Genomic DNA, 21284 nt, shown 5'->3' with positions numbered 1-21284 from the left:
GCCCTGGCAGGAACACATGTGGCTTACTAAGCGATTTCTAATTCTGGTACAGAGACAAGTGAGACAGTACGGCAGGCAGCAATCAGGGAGTGTATGTACGGCTTTCAAATCAGGCATTGGTGTGTAGGTGACTTGATGGGGTGGTGTTGGGATGATTGGTTACAGCTCGGATGTATTGGCTCACGGTAAGCATCTACGATTAGCATGAAGCTACCATGGAACCATTCCGTATTGTCCCTGGTACCTCAAGGAGAAGGGTTTTATGTAGGGAGTAATTATGTCTTGCTGACACAAATGCTATATTTATCCGCAAACGGCCAGGCAACCTTCCACCAGCTTCTTTCTTCGTCTGTCACCGAGTGCTGTTCAAAAACTGCTCCCGACATCTATCAAACCGCTCTTTGTAGTGCTCGTAGTTATCATGATTAACCCAGCCATCCCATCCTCGATAAGCACCGACTTGATGAAGGAATTTCTCCATCAACTCGACGCCGGTGGCCCACTTTTCCGCCTCTTCTCTTTGCGTTTCCTTCTCCTTCGCAGTAAAGGAGAGTGGACAGGGAATAGACAGCCCAGTAGAGCTTGGCCATTCCTCCTGGAGTCTCATCAGCATTCCCTGCACGATTGGCTCCCCATCACTAAAGATAGAGCCCGCTAAACCTGTGATTTGGCCGGCGAGGGAATATTTGAACCGCAATGCGTGAGCGATGTCAGGACATTGCTGGATCAGTTGAATATCGTAAAGTTTGTATAATGACTGGGCTGCTCGAAGTTTCTTTGCCTCGAGTTGTTCCTCCGGGTTAAGCTCATCGAAATTATCGGGGAGATTGATTGAGCCGGGTCCCTCGGGGATGGGTCCCTCAAATTCAACTAGAGCAGGATGGCGCGCCTGGAGAAAAAGAGGCGACAAGTTCACGGCCTGCCAGTCAATAATAGACAGAATCTCGGTTGGCCGGTCCGGGTTAACGAATATGTTGTCTCCGTGTAAGTCTGGATGTCAGAGAACAGGCTTCGAGAGTTCCTTGTCCTTCGGTAATATAAATGGCGCGATCTTGATATAATTATCCAAGGTCTTTTACTTAGATTCGATGGTAGGCCGATACTGGCCTGACCCGTAGAAGAATCCCTGCGGACGCGGGAAGGTTGAAAAGGTCTGCGCGCACTCAAGCTCACGGTAAGCCCGAGAAAGTATATAGTCCTCAAGAGACTCCCCCAGTAGAAAGAATTAGACGTGTTTGTCAATTGGCAAGATATAAACTGACAAGGACCGCGGTTCACATCAACGGCATCTCTGCCATCATCGAAAAAATTCCGGTTAGTGGTCGGACCGATCGCAAAGACCGAATCTACAGTGTCCTGCTTGGATCCAATGCCTACTACCTGGCTGGGTCGAACGTCCGGGAGATCCTTTGCATAGTACAGACTTCCATACATAGGGAATTGCGATGACACAAGTGATTTCTCAAACCCGACGAGTTGCTTGACAATTTGAAATTTTTCGGATCCCGGCATATCATCCCACAGCCTGCTTAATTCAACCCCGCGGCTCCTTTCCATGATGATATACTCAGCCCCAACTGGGGTTGCAGCCGAGGAGCTCCACTTGTATACTTTCGGTGTTGGTATGTTGAGTACATTCCTGACCTAAAGCCCGTATTAGATGAAACAGTAAACGAGTCAAATAAGACAAGTTGATTCTCACATAGTCCATCGTGGCCACCTCACTGGCCGTGGTAAAGTGCGGGCGCCCCGCATTTGGATTGGGTAGTTTTGCAATAACTTCTTTGTTATCGTCCATCGTAATGAGGAAGACCTTGCTAAAGTTCCCTTCCGGAAGCTTTTGCACTTGGATACAGGAACTAGATCCTGTTACCCGTACAGCAATGCGAACGAGTTCGTCCAGATTAAACTTGACATAGCGGCGAGAGAGCTGTTCATTTTCATTCCAGAGCCACCGTCCAGAAGTGTAGCGATACAAACTCTCTTCGTTGCAATCTACTGTAGATAACCCATGGCTGATGGCAAGGGGGAGCGCCTGAGGCTGGGAAGGGGCCGATAGTGTGTGTAACAGACAGTTCCAGCGTCGGAACCACTGTTTTTCTCGGGGTATTGTGTATGAAATACGAGACCGAGAGAATCTTGTTTCATTGGATATTGGAGGGCGTATACCCTGTCTGAGGCGAATACGGGCCCGAATTGTATGCATTTCGGCGAGGATGTGATGTTCCAAGTTCGTTCCGGGACTCAAAACGCCGCTGTGGCTTCCCGGTCACATGATGCATGCAATGCTGATCAGGGCATATCCAGGATTCTTTTGAGGCTGCAAATCGGCTGCTAATTAGCTCTGTTGATGAGTGGAGATTCCGGAATAATTCCGCGATACAAGATAGTCTCATTATCTCATTCTACCAGCTCCGAATCCGACCCTGAGGTTACATAAAGTATGACCAAAAATATAAAAATAACGTATAATAGATGGACAAGTAACAACAACAATAATAGCGATAGGGATATGCAACATTCTTTCTCTGTCTGTAACTTACAAACCAGGAAGTGACTACTACTTTATCTTCAAGAAAACCCCCATAACCAACCCAGTATTACGGCACCCGCCACTGCAAAGCCTCGCCCCCATCTCTAGCGCCGTCATCCTGCACCTCATTTCACCAACATGCCATTCCCTTTCCTCAGGCGTCCAACTTACCCCAAACACCTGAAATAGCCAGACAAGTTCCTTGACAATCCAGTGGCCGATCATATCACCACTCCCCAAACCATGCCCTAAATACTACTACTCATACTAGCGTCAACCCAGATCCACTACCATCCAGCAACAGCCATGCCTCACCACTGGCCCTTACCCAACCCCCCAACCCAAACAGCACTTCTTATCGTAACCTCCATCTTCTGCTTAACATCTCTAACATCCGTAACCCTTCGATTCTACGCCCGAAGACTAGCCCGTCTTGACCTCCTCGCAGACGACTGGTTCGCACTCGCCGCCTTGGTCAGCTACTACCCCAATCCCATCCCATCCCAATCCCAATCCCTAACCCCATCCAGATCCTCACCCTTGCATTCAACGCCATCCTCCTGGCTGGCACATTCCGCAACATCATCACCAACTACACCCAAACCACCCCCACCGCCAAAAAATACCACTTCGCCCTGCACCTCACCGAAATCCTCGCTTTGGGGCTAATCAAACTATGTTTCTTCTCTCTCTGGAACCGCGTGTTTATCACACATCCAATTCACCACCTCTGTTCCTTTCTCATCGTGGTTATAACCCTCTGGACGGTTGCTTTCATCCTCGCAACGATCTTCCAATGCGGCACGCACTGGAACTTAATTTGGTCCGTGGATACCACCTCCACATGCACAACCAACCCTATCAGAAGCACAGTGTATACCATCACAGACCTAATAACTAACATCCTGATTACTATTATCCCCATCCCTGTAATATGGGGTTTGAATATGTGGCCTGTGAAGAAAATAGGCATGTTGGGACTTTATGTTGTTGGGATTTAGTACGCCCCCGTCCTTCTTTTTTTTATTCCCTCGTCGTGATAATGATGGTGATGATGATGCTGATGTGGGTAGTTTAACCGCGGCGTCTATTGCAAGGACGTATGTTTCCCTCGTTATTGCGTATACCGAGGAGAGAAGGATGTATATGGAAGATTTTAGTTTGTTGGGTCTTTGGGCTGCGGTTGAGGTGAATGTGGGGTTGGTGGTTTGTTGTGTTACGGTTGTGATGAGGGGGGTGAGGGAGGTTTGGGCTGGTGAGTATCCATCCCTCTCTCTCTTTTAGGTTCTATGTATTGGTTGTTTGGGGGTGGGTGTTGGGAGTAGGGGATGTCTAAGTCGGTAACTGGCTAATGTTTCGAATACTAGATAAACGGAAGAAGGAGTTTCATATGTTGTCGGGGGTTGGGGTTGGAGTGAAGAATTATGCGGGGGCGATGGGGAGGGAGAGGGATAAGGTTGATTCTGATGAGGGATAGGATATGTGGATGGGTGTGGTGGGTTGGTTTCTGTGATTCTATAGATAGGTTGGGTTTGTATATATCTACCAGAAGCATACAAAGCTGCAAGTCTACGGATCAATCTGTTTTGATCTTTTTTTTCTACATTTCTGATGTGTATGTAGCCTATGCTAGCAATGTCGCTCCGGAACCCGTTAATGCTGTATCATCCTTAATTCATCACCAAGCAGATAACTGAATGCGCCCGAAAACCTCGTGATTCGTGATAGATTGATCAATGCTAGTAACATGTCAGCAAAATTCATCAATAACGTCAAATCACTTACCGTAATGTCTTCCCACTTTTCCCATCCCCGTCCACGAACTGCGGTCAGGTCTTCTGTGGTGATCTGCTTTCCGGTGGTAAAATACCCGGCATTGATCTTCGCGTCGATTTCCACGCGCGAATCCGTCGGGATCATCTCCTCTGGAATGGGAATACGCTCCAGGATCTTGATTCCAGACTCGACGATGGCATCGTGCTTCATGTTGGACATGGACAGCATCCGATCGATCTTTTTGATGCCGAGCCAGTGCAGGATATCGGGCATCAGGGCTTGGAAGCGCATCTAGATAGAGTCAGTTTGATCTTCAGTGTATGATGGCGGAAGCTTACGTCTCTGACACCCGCAATGTTCTCCGTCCGGGTAAAGTACTTGTCGGCAGTATCACCACCACGCTTGCGAGCATTGTAGACCAAATACTTGATCACCTCACCCAAGGCACGACCTTCCTTTCGAAAGTAGATAACCACTCCGCTACCCCCGTTCTGGGCTTCCCGGATCGCCTCCCGAATACCAAACGCGAGGTACGGCCGACAGGTACAGATGTCTGATTGGAACACATCACTACCATTACATTCGTCATGGATGCGCAGTGCCAGCTTGACATTCTCATCAGAGACCCGCTCGGGAGGCCCGAAGATATATACCGTCAGACCCCCAATCGGAGGAAGGAAGACCTTGAGATCAGGCCGGGTGATCAGCTCGGGATAGCTTCCACCCGTGTGCTCAAATAGCGTCCGACGCAGCGTCCCCTCATCCACCCCGAACCGCTCTGCAACCCCGGGCAGATACCAGACCGGCTCGACGGCAACCTTAGTAACGCGGACCTCACCTGACGAGTCAACAACAATCGACCCATCCACCTCCAGCTTTCCCTCTTTCACTGACTCCGAGATCTCGGCGAAGTTCATGTTTGCACGAGTAACGGCCATTGTGGGGCGAATGTCCCAGCCCTTATTCAACTCATCCCGGAATCGATTGACAATGTCATGTCCCCAGGGGTCCATGGACACGATCTTGGTCTTGTCGCCCCAGGCAGGCTGACACGGAAAGTTAAATGTAGGCTGACTGTTGGTGAGGTCCGGGCGGAAATCCGGCTCCAGCTCTCCGGAGGCAATGGCGAGGGCGTTGTAGATGCTGTAACTGCCACCGTGCGCACCCATTGCATTTCGTCGCTTGAGCAATGCAGGGCTACGAGAGACAACAACCGGGCCGCGGGATTTAGCATCGGGGGCACCCCATTCGAGCGGGATGGGGTCGATACCGCTTTGGCCGGGGTACGTGGTTAACTAGCCTAGGATTAGGGATGGTTGCGCTTGGATGAGACCACGCGCGAACTTACTACAATATGCTTACTGTAACGAGAGCCAGGAAGAGTCGGTGAAGTTGGCGAAGTTGGTGACTGGGTCGTCACCTCTTCGGTGGGTTTGGAGGATATATCGGTGTCCAACATGATGGACGGTGATGCGGGGAAGGAATAGAATTTGGAGAGACAGACAGGAAGATGAAGAAGGGAAATGAAGGAGGGAAGAGGAGGGAGATAAAGGAGGGTTAGGAGGGGAAGAAAGAAGAGGGCGAGATGGAATTCCGGGCTGCTTGGCTGGCTGGCTGCATGCCTGCTGCATGTGACTTGGGCCCGACTTCCATCTTACGGCCTCATCATTCTGGTCTCACTGCTTCCCCCTCTCCGCACCTTATCCTTATCAACTGCCCTGGCCTTATCTTCGCTTGGGTCCGGGGCATGAATGACCATGGTTCTCCGGACCATCGTATCCGGTATAATCCTGTTCACGATGAGACAGGATCAATCAAAAGCCAGATAATCCAGATGGTAGTTGCAATGTTCGTGGGCGCAAGACCGGCAAATGCACGATGACGCTCAGAGCGAGGCGGATGATCGACCCCTCATTCCGGACCGCTCGTTGGCGTGGCCAAACCTACGGCCGCCTGTCCCACCGAATTCGTGGCCGATTCCATGGCTACGGATGCCTCATCCCCAACTAGCCGATCGCTGCATCTTTGGGACGCCAAATCACGGGGTTCCCCTGATTGAGAGTCACATGCCCATCCCACAACGGATGCCCCCTCGCATGAAGATTACTCAATACGCTACATGCCATGGTCCTGTCCAAAACTATTAAAATCACCCGGTGAGATTTAAACTGGTATCTAGTAATCTGACTTCATTTTAACAGCAAAGAAATCCTCGTAACTCTTCATAAGTAAACCACATTGCAGCCATGTCTTAAACCAATCTGTCCCAAACGACTGTGGAGCAACCGCCAGCAAACAGTGGCATCGCGTCGGGTTCGTCGGACGCGCTTAACGGAAGCCGATCTGGGCACGCGAGCTCTTAATCGTCTTCTTGATAACATCCTCCACCTCGTCCCAGTCCTTGGTGTCGATCCGCTGGATGCTAGTGTTGAAATACTTCTGGATTTGGTTGAGCATCTCCCACTCTTCACGGTTGGAGACAAACGAAATGGAAACTCCAACGCGACCGAAACGTCCAGTACGACCGATACGGTGCAGGTACGTCTGGTAGTCAGCCTGGCGTTGAGGGGCGCCGGGCTGGTGGATCTCAGGGATATCCTATCAATGAAATATTAACCTTCGGGCTCTCGAATAAGTCACCCGTAGCAACTTACGTAGTTGATGACCATGGAAACGGTCGAGACGTCAATGCCTCTAGCAAGAACGTTGGTTGTGATCAGGACCTTCGCCTGCCCGGCACGGAACTTGTCAATGACACTGTCACGCTGCGAACCTTCAACTCCACCGCTCAAGGAGGCGACAGTGTGGCCCTCAGCAACCATTCGCCTTTCGATCTCCTCGGCGGATTTACGGGTCTAGCAGTCTGTTAGAGAACTCGTCCAGTCGAAGATGACGCGCACATACCCGAACGAAGATGATGGACGAGCCGACGGTGAGCAGCCCGTAGAGCTGGACAAGGGTCTGGTACTTGTCCTCTCCATCCGAACAATCAAGGTACAGTTGCTTGATACCTTCCACGGTCAACTCCTCATGCTGGAGGGTGAGTTCGTTGGCCTGAGGGGCGAATTTGGACGCGTATTCGTGGACATGGGTGGGGAATGTGGCCGAGAAGAGCACCACCTGGATGTCCTTGGGCAGCAAACTGGATGTACATGAGATCGAGTTGCAACGGAAATCAAACGGGGGAAACCAACCTCTTAACACGGATACACTGGTCACCCAGACCTTGCTGGTCGAGCATGTTGTCGGCCTCATCTAAAACCAGCACTCGGAGCTTGGCTGCAATCATGATACGCTTCTTGATAAGATCCATGACTGTTCCGGGCGTGCCAACAACAACGGAGCATTCGAGCTTGGCGTGACGGGCGTTGGAGTCTGCTGGTACAGCGGTGCCAATAGCGAGCCCGTCGAGGAACTGACCCATGACCTGAATGACACCAACAATCTGACGAGCCAGCTCTCGTGTGGGGGCCAGGATCAAAGCCTGGGGAGTCTTCTGCGCCTGCTCCGACGAAAGGTCCAAGCGACTAAGGACGTTCAAGACAAAGGCAGCCGTCTTTCCAGTGCCGGACTGGGACTGGCCAACCAGGTTCTTCGGGGGATTTCCCAGTAGCAGCGGAAGGGCTCTTTCTTGAATCTTGGAGGGTTTGCGGAAGTTCATCGCGGACAATCCCTGAAGGATGCGAGGATCCCTAGTGGTCAAGGTTGGTTAGTATTATCAGCGCGGTAGCATGACAGTACAGCAACAGTCATGGAATCACCCACAAGCCAAGGTCTTCAAAGTTCTTTACGGAAAACAGGGGGTTATTCGGATCAGCTTGAAGATCGCTGAGCTTGACTTCGACCGTGTATTCAGGCTCCTGGAGATCGGAGCCACCCAGCTCGGCGGGCGCGCCGTCAATCTGATCATTTCCGACGACCTGTTCGGGAGTTTGTTCGGGCGTCTGTTCGGGAGCATCTGTGACAGACAACAACATTAGGAACATTCCCAACAAGGTCGGCATGACAGCGAAAAGAAGGTATAATGGGCGAATGAAGGTATACAGGAAGGTTCCGTACCTGTAGGCAAGGAATCCTCCGGCTTGGAGATGCGGTCCGCAAGAGAGCCACCAGCAGGTTGTTCTGAGGCCATAATGTATAAGATCGTAGGCGAGATCGCAGGCGAGGTACAGGTGAGAGATCAAAGAGGTTAACGTTCAGGTGAAAGTCGTGGTCGTGTTTCCTAAGCGGAGGGGAGACAGCGGGGTAATCAACAGCTTGATATAGTATCAAACCAGCGCTCAACACAACGAATTAAGAGCACGCAAGTAAAGAGTGACACTTTGACCACGGTCCTGAGACAGACGATGAGGGATGAGAGGTGAGGGATCACTTAACACCGCAGAATGCCGCAATTGCAGTCAGTTGTTCATCACAATGACGGTCGAAAAACCAACGCGGCTGACCGCCTTCGCTCCACACTAGGCCGGTTTGGGCCAGCAGCCGAGTCATCGGAAGCTAACGAGATCGGGAGGCGGTGAGTTATTGATGATACGGTACCTTACCTTAGCTCGAGGGGGTCCAGATGACGTAGGGCGCGACTGGGCGAGGCTGGGCAGGGTTTCGAGACTCAACGTGGCCTGACAGCGCCGTCCCGTATTGTCATCTCTCTTCCCCGCTTCCTTCAACCCAGCGGATTCGCCTTGCAAGTTCCTGGTTCCCTAACGCTCTCGCTGGTTGTACGGAGTAGTACACACGGTCGCCAAAGGCTGTCCCGCACGTGGAAAGGTAGGCTGCTCCTTTCCTCCTCGCTGGTTGGACTCGCTAGGCTGTCACATTTTGGAGCTGTCCATCCCCATTCCCCCCAGCCCGTCAGTCCCCTGCGGCGTGATCTCCGAGAAGCTAACCATCCACCAGAATGGCAACCCCGGATGTCGCCCCTCATTTTGGGGCGGAGTTGAAGGTATGACATAACTCGGACGGACCGACCTCAGAATCCAGCTAATCGAGGACCTTGGCAGGATGCGTTTAAACCTGTCAACAATTGGGTATGTCCGTCCCATTCGCTCCCGCTGGAGACCCTTGAGGCTCGCCGAACCCTGTGGAACAATAACTAAGACGTCGCTTTCCAGGTTTCGAATGGTATCGGATGGCTAGACGAGATACAACAGTTCTACCGAGAGCGCAGCGTGATCGAGAAGGAGTATGCGGCAAAGTTAACGGCGCTATGCAAGAAATACTACGACCGCAAAGCCAAGAAAATCAGCAGTCTGAGCGTTGGAGATACCCCTAGCATGACCCCCGGGTCCCTCGAAAGTGCCTCGCTTACCACTTGGTCCACCCAATTGAGCGCCGTTGAGTCGCATGCCGCAGAACGGGATCAGTTTGGCACGGAGCTGCTCACTCATGTCGCAGAGCCGCTCAAACAAGCCGCAAACCAGTACGAGGAACTCCGGAAATGCCATGTCGACTTCCACGCAAAGCTAGAAAAGGAGAGAGACTCTTCGTACAGTGACTTGAAGAAGGCCAAGGGTAAATATGATGGAGCGTGCCAGGAGGTGGAAGCCCGGCGCAAGAAGATGGAGGGCTCGTTCGACCACAGCAAACCAAAGGCCCAAGCCGCATACCAGCAACAGATTTTGGAAATGAACAATGTCAAGGTCGGTTACTAAGGTGCTTGCGAGAATCTATTACTGATACAACCTGCAGAACACATACCTTATCAGTATCAATGTGACCAACAAGATGAAAGAGCGATTTTATCACGAATATGTGCCGGAACTACTTGATGTAGGCCAACTTTACTCTGTCGGCACAAATAATTTAACTAACTACGGTTAGGGTCTCCAAGATCTCAACGAAACGCGTGTAGCGAAGTTGAATTCGCTCTGGTCGCTTGCAGCCCAGCTAGAAAAGAGTTCCCTCTCTAAAAGTGTGGACCACATGACGAACCTCATGAACGAGATCCCGCGCAATGTTCCACATCTGGACTCGCTCATGTTCCTGCGCCACAACGTCACACAATCTCAAGAGCCAGCGAATGTGGGCTTCGAGCCGAGCCCCATCTGGCATGACGACGACGCTCTCATCACCGACGAGGCCGCCAAGGTCTTCTTGCGCAATCTTCTTAGCAAGAGCAAGACTCAAGTGCGGGAATTGAGGGTCGAGACGGATCAGAAGCGACGCGAGGTGGAAGCAGCCAAACGGGTCCGGGAGAGTATCCAGCAAGGCAAGGATAAGCGCAACGAAGTGGAGGTCGTCCGGTCCATATTCTTCCAGCAGGAAGCACTGCACGAATGCGATCGCAGGCGCCTGACCGCCGAGGTCGAAACCTCGACCATCATGTCGGTGGTTGGCGATCTTTCCCTCGGGGCCCGCAACCACAACTTCAAGTCGCAGACGTTCAAAATCCCGACCAACTGCGATCTCTGCGGAGAACGGATATGGGGTTTGTCCGCGAAGGGTTTCGACTGCCGGGACTGCGGATACACATGCCACAGCAAATGCGAAATGAAGGTCCCGGCCGAATGTCCGGGCGAGCAATCCAAGGAGGAAAGGAAGAAGCTGAAAGCAGAGCGGCAAGAACAAGCCAACGCGGCTCCCGCGCCACTCGATCTAGAAACAACCACGACGTCGTCCACGGCGCCCTCGCTCACCCGCAAAGACACCATGAACTCCCTAAGCTCCGGTTATGCCGTCAGCGCGAACCGATCCATGTCGAACGCCACCAGCCAGTCTCCCTCTGCGTCCCCGGCCGAACTCCCCACCCCAATTGCAGAGACCAAGCCCACCCCAGTCCGGAAGAACCGAGTCCTTGCCCCGCCGCCAGCTCAGTACATCAGCAGTCCACCTCCGACCCCTGGGCTAAGCTCCTCCGCCAAGACCAGCGAACAGCACGGCAAGATGCTATACGCATATCAAGCCGGCGGCGCCGACGAAGTCGACGTCCAAGAAGGTGACGACATTGTCATTCTTGAACCAGACGGTACGTATCCCCATTCCTCCCACAACTCATTCACTAACAGAAGTAATCTAGACGGATCCGGTTGGATGCGCGTCCGGGCCGGTCCCGACGAAGGCCTCGTGCCCGCCTCCTACGTCGAAGTCGGTCCCGCCCCGTCTCCCGTCCCATCCACCAGTCCAGGCTTCGCAACCGACCGCCCAGGCTCAACTTACTCCAACTCGTCCGCCTCCCTGACCGGCGGCAGCGCAGCGAATAAACGCATCGGCCCCGCCGTGGCGCCCCGGCGCGGCGCCAAGAAACTCCAATACGTCGAAGCCATGTACGACTACGAAGCCCGCAGCGACATGGAATGGAGCATGACCGAGGGCGATCGCTTCGTCCTAGTCAACCGAGACGGCGGAGATGGATGGGCAGATGTTGAGCGTGGCGGCGTTACTAAGAGCGTTCCCGCGAATTATATCCAGGAGGTGTAGGCCCTACACCCTACCTACCATCCACCCACCACCTATCTATCTACCCACCTACCTACCTACCTAGGTACTCCTGGACCAGACCCGAGCATATTGCATTATTCTTTTTTCCTTTCTCACACCTCATTCATCTATGAGGGTTTTATATTTCTTTCTTCATTGCATAGGGAGCCTGGGGTGCTGGTTGGTTTTTTTGGTTTTTGCCCTTTGTTATCTTTTTGTCCTGCGGGTTTTGGCTTTGGCTATACATTCTTAGGTACATTCATACCTTGGTTGGTCAGGTCACATCATGGTTTGTTTTGGTGATGGTAATGCTTTCTTATCAGCTAATACAGCACAAAGATAGCAATAGGTATATGGATATGGATGGGGATGGAGGGATGGATGGATGGATTCTTGTACATAGGAAGAAAGTCGCGTGTTGTGAATATGTCAGATATTGTTATCCTGCTTCTTGCTTTCCTTTTTTTCGTTTCTTTGCTTCTGATAAGGTACTTTATACGGTGCAAGACAAAAGATGCAAGACAAAAGGTAGAAAGGAGTTATTTAGTAAAGTCAGGCAGGGTAAGTCAAGTCAAGTCAAGTCACCTCCTACATCGGAATCGATAAATGCCTACCCACCCACGTTATATACATGCATAAATCACTCGACATAAACAACCCAGCTACTAGGTTCTGTTTGTCCCGACAGAATTCAAAACAAAAGTGCCCTCCGACCCGTTTATCCCACATAAATTTCATCGTCTCGTAACATCATTCATTCGCACTTCTCTCGTCCCCATCGATGCACAACATCTCCCACAGATACAGGGTCTGTATCTGGATCTATGAATGTTAGAGAACATCATCGCCCAACCAGCCCCAATCTTGGCCCTGGAACACGTCCGCGGGAAGCATCGCGGGATCGACATCCAACCCGTCGAGCGCATAGATGGCACTGCTATCTGCAAATGACACCGCCAAGTCGCTGTACATGCGATGTGCGTCCAGCGGACTCACCATCGACAAGGAGACGGGGATATCCGGGGTGGCCATGGAGCAGAAGGATGGCGGGAGGGAGGGGGAGAGATAGATGCTGTGGGTGCTGGACGAGGCAGCGAGGGTTGCAGCGGGAGTTGTGGGATGGTAATGAGGGGGGGAGGCGGTACCGCGATCGGACACCGCGGGAGGAGGAGGAGGCGGATTGGCGGAGGTGGAAGCACACGATGGAGGAGACGGGCGAGGCGCAATGGGGAGGAAAGTGCTAGGACCCGAATGCGTCAATCGAGGGGATCGGCCAGCAGCTCGCTAGAAGCCACATCAGCCGGGACTGTCAATCTTTGTGGGATGAAAAAAATGTGTGTATGTGTGTGTGGTGTAGGCCGGTGGTGAACTTCTACTTTTGAAGAATGGGATTTGGCTTCGGCCTCACGTTTGAGCTTGGTGTGCTCTTCGGGGCTTTCGCAGGGAGTGCGGTTGCAGACGGAGCAGGTCGAAAAGGGACGACCCTTGCGGTTGATGCGGATCAACGGTCGATCTGGGGTTGGTGGTTAATAACGACGAGAGGGCTCAAATTGAGGATGGAGGAGAACAAGCATACCATGGTGCTTGCAGGTTGTCACACGGTGGCCGCGGACGCAAGCTTCACAAGCCCACTTTTCGCCGTCGATGAGCATCCCTTAGGAGTATGAGAGGAGGAGATAATTGGCATGGTGATGGGTGGAAGGGAGGATTTATAGGTAGGATGGTCGGTGAGAGGGGGATGCAGTGAGGAGGAAGAGAGAAGCAGGACAGACAGCATCGACAGCCGCATGGCAACACAGCCACGGATCGACTGCATGGGTAGATGTCATTTCATCTCGGTTGGGAGATTAGGGGGGGGGGGCTCCGGACTATAGTAGGGGTAACGGAGTAGAGGGACAGGACTAGATAGATAGGGTAAAGCATGAGGGAATTTATTTTTCTGAGGTGGGAGAAGACCCCATTTCGATTAGCAAGAGAAAAGGTGGAGAGAGCGAAGGAGGCAGCGGAATTGCTTGACGGAGCGAAGAAGGGAAGCTTGACCATTCCGAAAAGCCTCCACCGACGCCATTCATTAATGGGCAGAATGGGATGGAAGGGAAGTTCATCGATAGCATGCGGGATTTTTCCCTTCAAGTTTGGGGAGGGCGAGCTGCCGCATCGGTGCTAGTAGATGGCGGCCAGCCGATGGATGGTTCAGCAAATTCCCGCATACAATCCAGGCCTTGTCCACGGTTTGATGCTCCATCCTCTTCCTCCTTTGCACTCGGTATAGCCGTTAGTCAATCTTGCTGCCTTGGACGCCGGGGGGGGGGGGCGACGAGGGTGTAGCCCTGGACCCAGGCATGGCCCAAGAAAGGTCCCTGAGACACGGGGTTACAGTTACACCCCTCCGCTGAAAGATTGGATATCCTCCGGGCCAGACCACCACCACCACCACCACCAGCCACGGGTTCTCAACTTGCTTCCCCCGTGCAGACCAGGGCCGGCCTGGAGGTGGCTGAGCAGCTGCCATCGTTGCTGCCAGCTGCCAAGCTTATGCGCACGAGCCAAGTGCAACGCTGCGTGAGAATTATCTACGGCGCGACTGGTTGGCTGGTTGGCTGGTTGGCTGGTCGGCTGGTCGGCTGCTGGCTTACTGGCTGCCGATCAGCAGCTGCAGCGATCCTGCAGCGATCCTGCAGCGATGACTGGTGCTCCCGTCGGGGCGTTGGTCCGAGGCCCATCGCCGCGGCGCGTGCTTTCGATTAACTCGGCTGCTCCCCATGAAAATTTTCATCCGGCGGCTGGTCTCATTATTGTGTGCGGATGATCCTCTTCCCATCGGGTGGCCGGCCTCGTTTCTCAGAAATACATGGCCTCGCCCGCCCGCTGCCCCGAGCACTATGAATCCTCTTCGCTCTCCTACAATTGAGGATTCTCTTCGCACTGGTTCACCAAACAACGGATTGAAATCAAGTAAAATGAATATATAGAAGTCTAGATACACAACAGAGAATGGAATGGCCTAGAGCTGGCTCCATCGCCTTTCTGGGAGAGACAACAGTCTAGGAAAAGGTGGGCCAGACAGTCACAGTCGAGGTGGCCGTGGCTACCACCACATCGGTGGTCGTGGTCCAGGCGGTCGACGTCACCCACTTGGTCGTCGTGGAGACACCCGACTCAGCAACTGCCGTCGTGGCCGCCGCGCTCGTGGCCATGGCCACCTTGGCCGTCACCGATTCGGTCTCCTCATCGTCGTAGTCACTGTCGTCGCCGTCGCCGTCGCAGTCGTAGTACTCGTCGTCGTCGTCCTCGCCCTCATCACCCGACTCGTTGTCATCGCCACCCGACTCGGTAGTCGTAGTAGACGAGATGGTGCCGGCGGTCGGGACGGCCGAGGCGGAAGTGACAGCTTCGGTGGACACAGCGCTGGCACTGACGACAGTAGTTGCGGCATAGGCCACGTTCGTGCTGGCCGAAGCGACAGAAACCGACGCCGACGCCGACGCCGACGCGGAGCTGGCGCTGGCGCTGGCGCTGGTGCCCTGAGCGACGATCCGGGCAACAGCCGCCTCCGCGGCGATCTGGATGATGGCCTGGGAGTTACCGGTGGGCAGATCGGGGTGGATACTGGCATCGACAATGTACTGCACAAGGTTAGACGGAGGTTGCAAAGAGAGGGAAGGATGAGAAGATGACTTACCAAGTTCTCCGTGCCGTACACCTTGGTGTTGGTGTCAACAACCGATGTGCCGTTGTCCGTGCGGCCATCGTCCAAGCCCATCTTGGCAGTACCGACAAAGTGGTCACCGCTGGACTGTTGGGCCAGGATGCTCGAAGCAGAAGCGCCTCCCTCGATGGAGAAGCCGGCAGTCGAGTTACTCATGTCATCGATCAGGCTCTGGAAGAAGCTGGTGGCGGCGGCCTTGTCCGCAGCCGTCTGCAAGTAGGGCGAGGTCTCGATGACTGTGGCACCCGTGGAGTCAATACTCAGGACACCGACAGAGGTGGCACCGTGAGTCAGGTATAGCTTCATCGTGATGACACCGTCCTCGGTGGTGCTGCAGGAGCCCTGGAAGAAACGGGTCACGCCGTCAGTGCCGACGTTGGAGGTCCAGAACTGCAGACGGTGGCCACCCTGAGTGAGGACACCCGAGCCCTCGGAGTACAGCTGCTTCACGGTGGCAGCGGGACCATAGCGGGCACTGGAGGTGTTGAAGTGGGTGAAGTTGCTGTTGGTGTCGACGGTAACGGTGAACATGGGGTGATCGCGGAGGTTGTGTCCGACGGGCAGGTTGATCCATTCGGCCGAGGGAGGGAGAGTGATGCCACTGCTGCCACTCTGGACAGTCTCGATCTGCTCGGTGGGACCGATACCAGAGTTGTACAGGATGCGGGGAGTAGACATGGAGCCAGCAGCAAGAATGACCTTGCCGCCCGCGCTGACGTTGATGATTTCGATGCTGCCAGATTCGGTTTCAACCTCCACACCGGTAATGCGGCCGCCACGGCGTACGAGGCGGCGGACCTTGGTCTCCAGCTGCATAGTGAAGTTGTCGGAGTCCTCGACCAGGGGGAGGTAAGAGCGCACAGGACCGGCACGGATACCATTGCCCACGTCCCAGGACGGGTAGCTGTACACCATGTGCTTCTCGTTGGGTTCCTGCTGGGAGTCGACGGACCTCCAGCCAAGGCCCTTCAAGAAGGAGGACAGAACGGTGTACATGCCCTGATCGTAACGCTTACCGTCAGCCGAAGGCAGGGTGCTTCCCGGGTTGCGCTCGTAGAAGCGGGCCGCAGCGGCCTTGACGTCCTTCCACTTCCAGCCAGTCGGCCACTTGTCGTCGAAGTCGGCTTCCTGGGGGTAGATGAAGGACATGGCGTTGATGACGGTACCACCACCGAGAACACATCCGGCCATTCCGGCGGTGTCATCGCAAAGGTATTGGCTCACGAGGTCGGAGCCCTGGATGTAGGTTCCCAGAGCAGGCACGTCGTACCCGGTCAACGAGGAGTTCCACGACAGGGAATCAGTCGCACCCAACTCGACGGTGGGAGCTACACCACGCTCAATGAGCAGAACCTTCTTGTCGGTCTCCACCAGGCGCGTCGCGGCAACCAGACCGGCAGCACCTCCACCAACCACAATGTAATCATAGGTCGTGTTCGAAACGGTAGCAACAATGCTGGCTGAAGCAGAGGCAGACGCACTGGCCGACGCCGAAGAGGCAGTCGAGGAGGTCTGGGTAGCAGCAACAGCCTCAGCGGCCCAGGTGGAGTACTTGGAAGACTTGGCCTCGGCAAGCTGCACTTCGAAACCACCATAGCCGGCAGCGTGGTAGGGCATCTTGGACGAAGCGGAGGAAGGAGTAGTAGGGTTGGTGGCACTGAGAGCCCAGCCGAAGTAGTAGCTGCTGTCGTCAGCGGAGAAGGTAGTAGGGTCGCCGATAATGCAACCCTTGCACAGGAAGGTGTAGGTGAGGTAGGTGCTGTTCACGGAGGTTCCCTCGGGAATCTCCTCAAGACTGGCATCACCGCTGTAGACGGCCGGAGAGGTATAGGACGTGGCCTCACGCAGGGTGCCGACGACCGAATCTCCATTGGGCCAGGCGGCAATCAAGAGAACCGAAGTCATGGAGCCCGACATACTGACACCACCCCATCCGGCCGAGCTTGAGAGGGGGACGGTCATCTGACCGATGAAGTCGGTGTCGACATCCTCGGGGAGCGCAATACCAAAACAGAAACCCGTGTCGTCGGTGTCACACCATCTCTGGAACTCAAACCCAGTTGCCGAATCGGTGTAGGCGGACGTGTTGTAGGCGTTGGCCGACACGCCCAGGGCGTAGCTCAGAGCGGCCGCGCCACTGAGAAGAATGGAACGCATCTTTTCCTGGATTTACCCGAAATGCAGAAAAAGCAAGACTGAAGTAGGCCACGAAAGAATAAGATAAAAATCAAAGGAGTGAGAGGACGGGTGTCAAGCTGGCCCAGCAGCAACCCCAAGAAAAAGAATGGCGGCAAAAAAAGAGCCTGGAAAGAATGAAACCAACAAGAAAGAGTGAAGTGAAGGTTGGAAGCCGGAGGAAGAGCCATTGCGGCGGTGGCTGCCATTCATATAGAAGGTCGCCAGCAGTGCGTGGGTACCGGCCGCCGCCATGTCATGGAGAGCGGAGAAGGAACGGTGATTATTGAAGGGCGGGCGGAGGTCGGGGCTAATGCATTGAAGAAATTGAAGAGTGGGCTCTGCTGGCCAGATGCCCACCTTTCTAACGCGCGAGTGCTTCTGGGCGAGGATATCGTGGACGAGGGACGATGAGAGGCAGCTGTCAGTGGCTCGAGGCAAGATAAGCAATTTCCGGCGGGACTAGTTTATCTTCACGCCTTCCTGAGCAGTGGGACATGCCAAGCCCGACTAAACCGCGCGAGTTTCACAAAACGGCGGCGGTGGTTTGAGCGTGAGGGCGCCGTGGTGCTCTATCGAAGCCAAGCCCATTTAAACAAAACAAGGACTCCGTGAAGTTCGCGCCGCAGTGGATTGCTCACTAAACCTGCAGCACCCATTGGCCTCATGAGGTCTTGGAAGATTGGAGATGGTGCCAGATTCAACCCCTCGAGCCAGCTCGGGTCCACCGAAACCGACCCGGAGCCCGAGGGCTCTGCAAGGCATTGGAGGGACTCCGAGGGCGTGAGGGACTGTGAGGGGCCGCCAAGGCACACATAATATCCGGAACCCACGCGCCGAGAAGAACTAGAAGCCTAGAAGCCTAGAAGCCTAGAAGTGGAAGCACTCGCGGGTCAGCGGGGTCTTGAGGGGCTGGCGGACTGTCGTGCCGCCGTGTGTGCTTTTGTCAGGGACCCGGGACGGTCACTCACCGAGCAGCAGCCAGAAATGAGCTTTCCAGATGGGATGGCTGACACTGGCATGATGGTCTTGGCTCGGTCTGCCAGGAAGACAACGGGGACAGGTTTCTGCGACGACGGACGGGGAAATCTGGATGGCCCGGCGGCAACCTGAGACACGGCGAGTGTCAGAACAACGGGGGGCAATCTATTTGTTCCTGCCTTCGTTAGCCCTGAGCCCCCGGAGGAAAACCCGGTCCGCGCCGAGTGGGGCCTCGGCCAGAGAGGAAAGCCAGTCAGTACTATTATTATTACTACACCGTAGCAGTGGCCCGTTGGGACTGGGCTGGTACCTGGATGCATTCCATTACTACTCTACACATAAGTATCACAGGCTGATGATGTACCAACCAACTGTACAGATTTCACAATGCTGCTTGGCTCCATGACCCACCTGTCAAAAAGCCGAATCCGGCAGAAACAGGGCACAAAGCATGGACGAAAACGGAAAGTAGAAACACAATAATAAGAATTGACAAAACAGTTCTCACACAAGGATCAGGCCAGCACCAAATAGGGTGGACACGACAGTCACTAGTCCCACCAGCACAGGGGCCATGGTCAGAGCTGGAGCCTGCAGTCCAGCAGCAGCACCCGTAGAGCTCGTCGACGTTCCGCTCGAACCGGAACCGGAGCTGGAGCTGGAAGAGGTGGCAGAACCAGATCCGGGCGTGGCAGTGCTGGTAGACGCAGTGCCGGCATTCATGCTACCAGAGCCGGAGAATCCAACGCCCTTGCCAGCGCCCTCGGTCATGTACTTCTTCGCGGGTTCCGGGATGGCGGGAAGGGAATCCCCATCGACGTCCCAGTTGGGAGAATCCTTGGCAGGGCAAGCATTGGCGCCACCCGTCTGGTTGTAGCCGCCATCACCCTGGGGGTTGCTGGTCTTGGAGAAAGCAGACTTCAGAGCATCGTAATCGGAGAGGGTCTTGACACTGTCCCCGCTGATCTCCACAAGGCCGTAGTTGCTAGCTTCCTGGGAGTACTCGTACACCAAACCACCCGAGTAGACACCGGTCATCTCGGTGTTGTACAAAGCGCTGACCTCCTCGAATTCACGCTTGTTGGTGTTGCAACCATATTCAGAGAGGAAAAGAGGCAGGCCGTATCCAGTGAAATTCTTGACCTTCTGATCCCAGCCCGAGGTGGTGAAGGAAGACGGGTCGCACCAGGAGTAGTCGTTGAAGGCAAAGAAGTCGCTGCGCTCATCATCAGTACCGCAGTTCATGTACTCGGCCATCTGGAGACGGTTGGTGTCAATGTCGGCCTAGACGAGCAGAATATCATTAATACCTCAGTTCGAATGTTCTGGCAATCCTTGGTCAACTTACGGCGGAGTATCCCACGGGGATCTCACGGTAGTTGCGGCTGCGGATGTACTGGCGGAGATCACGCGTCACAGCCTTGACATAAGGCGCGGCTTTGGAGGAAGGGCCATCATTGATGACCTCGTTACCCGAAAAGAAAGCAAGGGTGTTCTTGTAGTTGGCAAACTTGTCGACGGTAGCAAAGATGTATTGGAGATACACATCGTTATACGACGGTGCGGGATCGGCACGGTTGAGCGAGTACTTGGGCGTGTTGACATCAAGGACCAGGTAGATGCCAGCATCCGCCAGAGCGTTCATGCATTCGTCATGGTCCTGGGAGTTGTCCACCGAGTACACACGAATGGTGTTCAGCCCGAGCTCGGTAAACTTTTTGATGTCGCGCTTGCAGCCGTCCGCATCAGCAATGGGGTCGGCGAGTTTCGAAGAACCACCAGGCTGATAGTCGACACCGCGAATATAGAATCGATCGTTACCCTTAAAGAAAGCGTTGCCCTTGACTGTGATAGCGGTGACATCATCGCGGGCCTGGAGCGAAGGGGCAGCGAGGACGGTGGAAGCACCGAGGGTGAGGGCTGTTGCGACAGCGGATCCCTTCATGGTGAAGGTAGAAGCCGAAAACGTGCAGAGATATAACACAGATAATAAAAGAAACGAATGTGAGGGCCCGTCAGCTAGATTAGCGAGCAGATATGGTTCGGGGGGAGATGAAAACGGTGCCGGATATAGGAAGATTGGAAGAGGAGAAGCGAAGGATGAACGAGTGACTGAAGAATGATTTGAAGTATGCAGGAGAAAGGAGAAAAGAGGAGGCGGAACGGCTGAAGGGGTGGAGGAAGGAGCAGAGGCAGGCCGAGAAGAATGGAAGGGGTGGTACACGCCTTAAAGCAAGCCAACCATCCCTGAGGGACCGGGGCACTGCATTGAATATTGGCGGACAATGATTGCCCTGCAATAGGTAGGTTCCACTCAACCAGATACCTGCGCTCTGCCGGGGTAATTTACCCCCAATTCGCATTTCCGATCAATCAGGGCGCAGCGATAGGTGAATCCGTCAGGGTCTCACTGGTCCCGCCAGGACAGCCAAGAAAACAAACATTATGTCTGAAAGCAGCCAAGGTATGTGTGGTAAATTGTCGGACGGCATGGCAAGACAAGCGGGCCAATGGGATGGAAATTCACGCCATCCCCAACTCTAGTACTAGGTACCGTATAGTACAGTAGAAGAAAGTCAGCGGAAATCCGAGCGCATTCGCCATCCAGATCGTCAGATCGTCTGTGGGCGCACAGGGTCTGGCGCCGGCCAAGCCACCGATGAAAGGCCGCGCTGGCCACTTTCCAGGGTCAGG

General features: G+C 54.1%; 8 protein-coding genes across 8 annotated transcripts; 2 read left to right on the top strand and 6 right to left on the bottom strand.

Annotated features, from left to right (window-relative positions):
• Positions 1-352: 352 nt before the first annotated feature.
• BO94DRAFT_573791 (uncharacterized protein) lies at positions 353-2207 on the bottom strand (the record flags this gene model as incomplete). Its single annotated transcript, XM_025614984.1, has 3 exons — positions 353-990; positions 1263-1644; positions 1703-2207. Coding segments are annotated over 3 exons (1525 nt in total), but the record flags the coding sequence as incomplete, so codon positions are not given.
• Positions 2208-2688: 481 nt separating this feature from the next.
• Positions 2689-4010, top strand: BO94DRAFT_513295 (uncharacterized protein; the record flags this gene model as incomplete). The annotated part of the gene is made up of 4 exons (XM_025609838.1): positions 2689-3007; positions 3064-3533; positions 3607-3788; positions 3901-4010. The coding sequence occupies exons 1-4, from the start codon at positions 2840-2842 to the stop codon at positions 4008-4010; spliced, it is 930 nt and encodes a 309-aa protein (XP_025469064.1). The 5' UTR covers positions 2689-2839.
• A 102-nt stretch (positions 4011-4112) lies between these two features.
• BO94DRAFT_573790 (putative GTP cyclohydrolase II) lies at positions 4113-6257 on the bottom strand. Its single transcript, XM_025614983.1, has 4 exons — positions 5658-6257; positions 4648-5604; positions 4319-4600; positions 4113-4272 (listed from the first exon to the last, which is right to left on the bottom strand). The coding sequence occupies exons 1-4, from the start codon at positions 5766-5768 to the stop codon at positions 4267-4269; spliced, it is 1356 nt and encodes a 451-aa protein (XP_025469063.1). The 5' UTR covers positions 5769-6257; the 3' UTR covers positions 4113-4266.
• Positions 6258-6456: 199 nt separating this feature from the next.
• On the bottom strand, positions 6457-8707 carry dbp5 (ATP-dependent RNA helicase DBP5). Its single transcript, XM_025611340.1, has 6 exons — positions 8369-8707; positions 8075-8267; positions 7504-8001; positions 7214-7451; positions 6964-7164; positions 6457-6907 (listed from the first exon to the last, which is right to left on the bottom strand). Exons 1-6 carry the CDS (start codon positions 8439-8441, stop codon positions 6638-6640), a joined length of 1473 nt encoding a protein of 490 aa, XP_025469062.1. The 5' UTR covers positions 8442-8707; the 3' UTR covers positions 6457-6637.
• A 270-nt stretch (positions 8708-8977) lies between these two features.
• On the top strand, positions 8978-12182 carry BO94DRAFT_533466 (putative actin polymerization protein Bzz1). The gene is made up of 7 exons (XM_025611339.1): positions 8978-9076; positions 9206-9251; positions 9310-9336; positions 9421-9948; positions 9998-10078; positions 10130-11273; positions 11325-12182. Exons 2-7 carry the CDS (start codon positions 9207-9209, stop codon positions 11723-11725), a joined length of 2226 nt encoding a protein of 741 aa, XP_025469061.1. The 5' UTR covers positions 8978-9076; position 9206; the 3' UTR covers positions 11726-12182.
• On the bottom strand, positions 12143-13613 carry BO94DRAFT_622786 (putative Cu-dependent DNA-binding protein). Its single transcript, XM_025617103.1, has 3 exons — positions 13302-13613; positions 13102-13238; positions 12143-13009 (listed from the first exon to the last, which is right to left on the bottom strand). The coding sequence occupies exons 1-3, from the start codon at positions 13375-13377 to the stop codon at positions 12557-12559; spliced, it is 666 nt and encodes a 221-aa protein (XP_025469060.1). The 5' UTR covers positions 13378-13613; the 3' UTR covers positions 12143-12556.
• A 1156-nt stretch (positions 13614-14769) lies between these two features.
• On the bottom strand, positions 14770-17591 carry BO94DRAFT_583952 (putative cellobiose dehydrogenase; the record flags this gene model as incomplete). Its single annotated transcript, XM_025615597.1, has 2 exons — positions 14770-15351; positions 15408-17591. The coding sequence occupies 2 exons, from the start codon at positions 17589-17591 to the stop codon at positions 14770-14772; spliced, it is 2766 nt and encodes a 921-aa protein (XP_025469059.1).
• Positions 17592-19083: 1492 nt separating this feature from the next.
• Positions 19084-20868, bottom strand: gel1 (1,3-beta-glucanosyltransferase gel1). Its single transcript, XM_025607306.1, has 2 exons — positions 19939-20868; positions 19084-19874 (listed from the first exon to the last, which is right to left on the bottom strand). The coding sequence occupies exons 1-2, from the start codon at positions 20533-20535 to the stop codon at positions 19095-19097; spliced, it is 1377 nt and encodes a 458-aa protein (XP_025469058.1). The 5' UTR covers positions 20536-20868; the 3' UTR covers positions 19084-19094.
• Positions 20869-21284: the final 416 nt, after the last annotated feature.

Source organism: Aspergillus sclerotioniger (genome assembly GCF_003184525.1).
Source record: "Aspergillus sclerotioniger CBS 115572 chromosome Unknown BO94scaffold_9, whole genome shotgun sequence".
NCBI classification, from domain to species: domain Eukaryota; kingdom Fungi; phylum Ascomycota; class Eurotiomycetes; order Eurotiales; family Aspergillaceae; genus Aspergillus; species Aspergillus sclerotioniger.
This window is presented reverse-complemented; position numbering and strand designations above follow the sequence as displayed.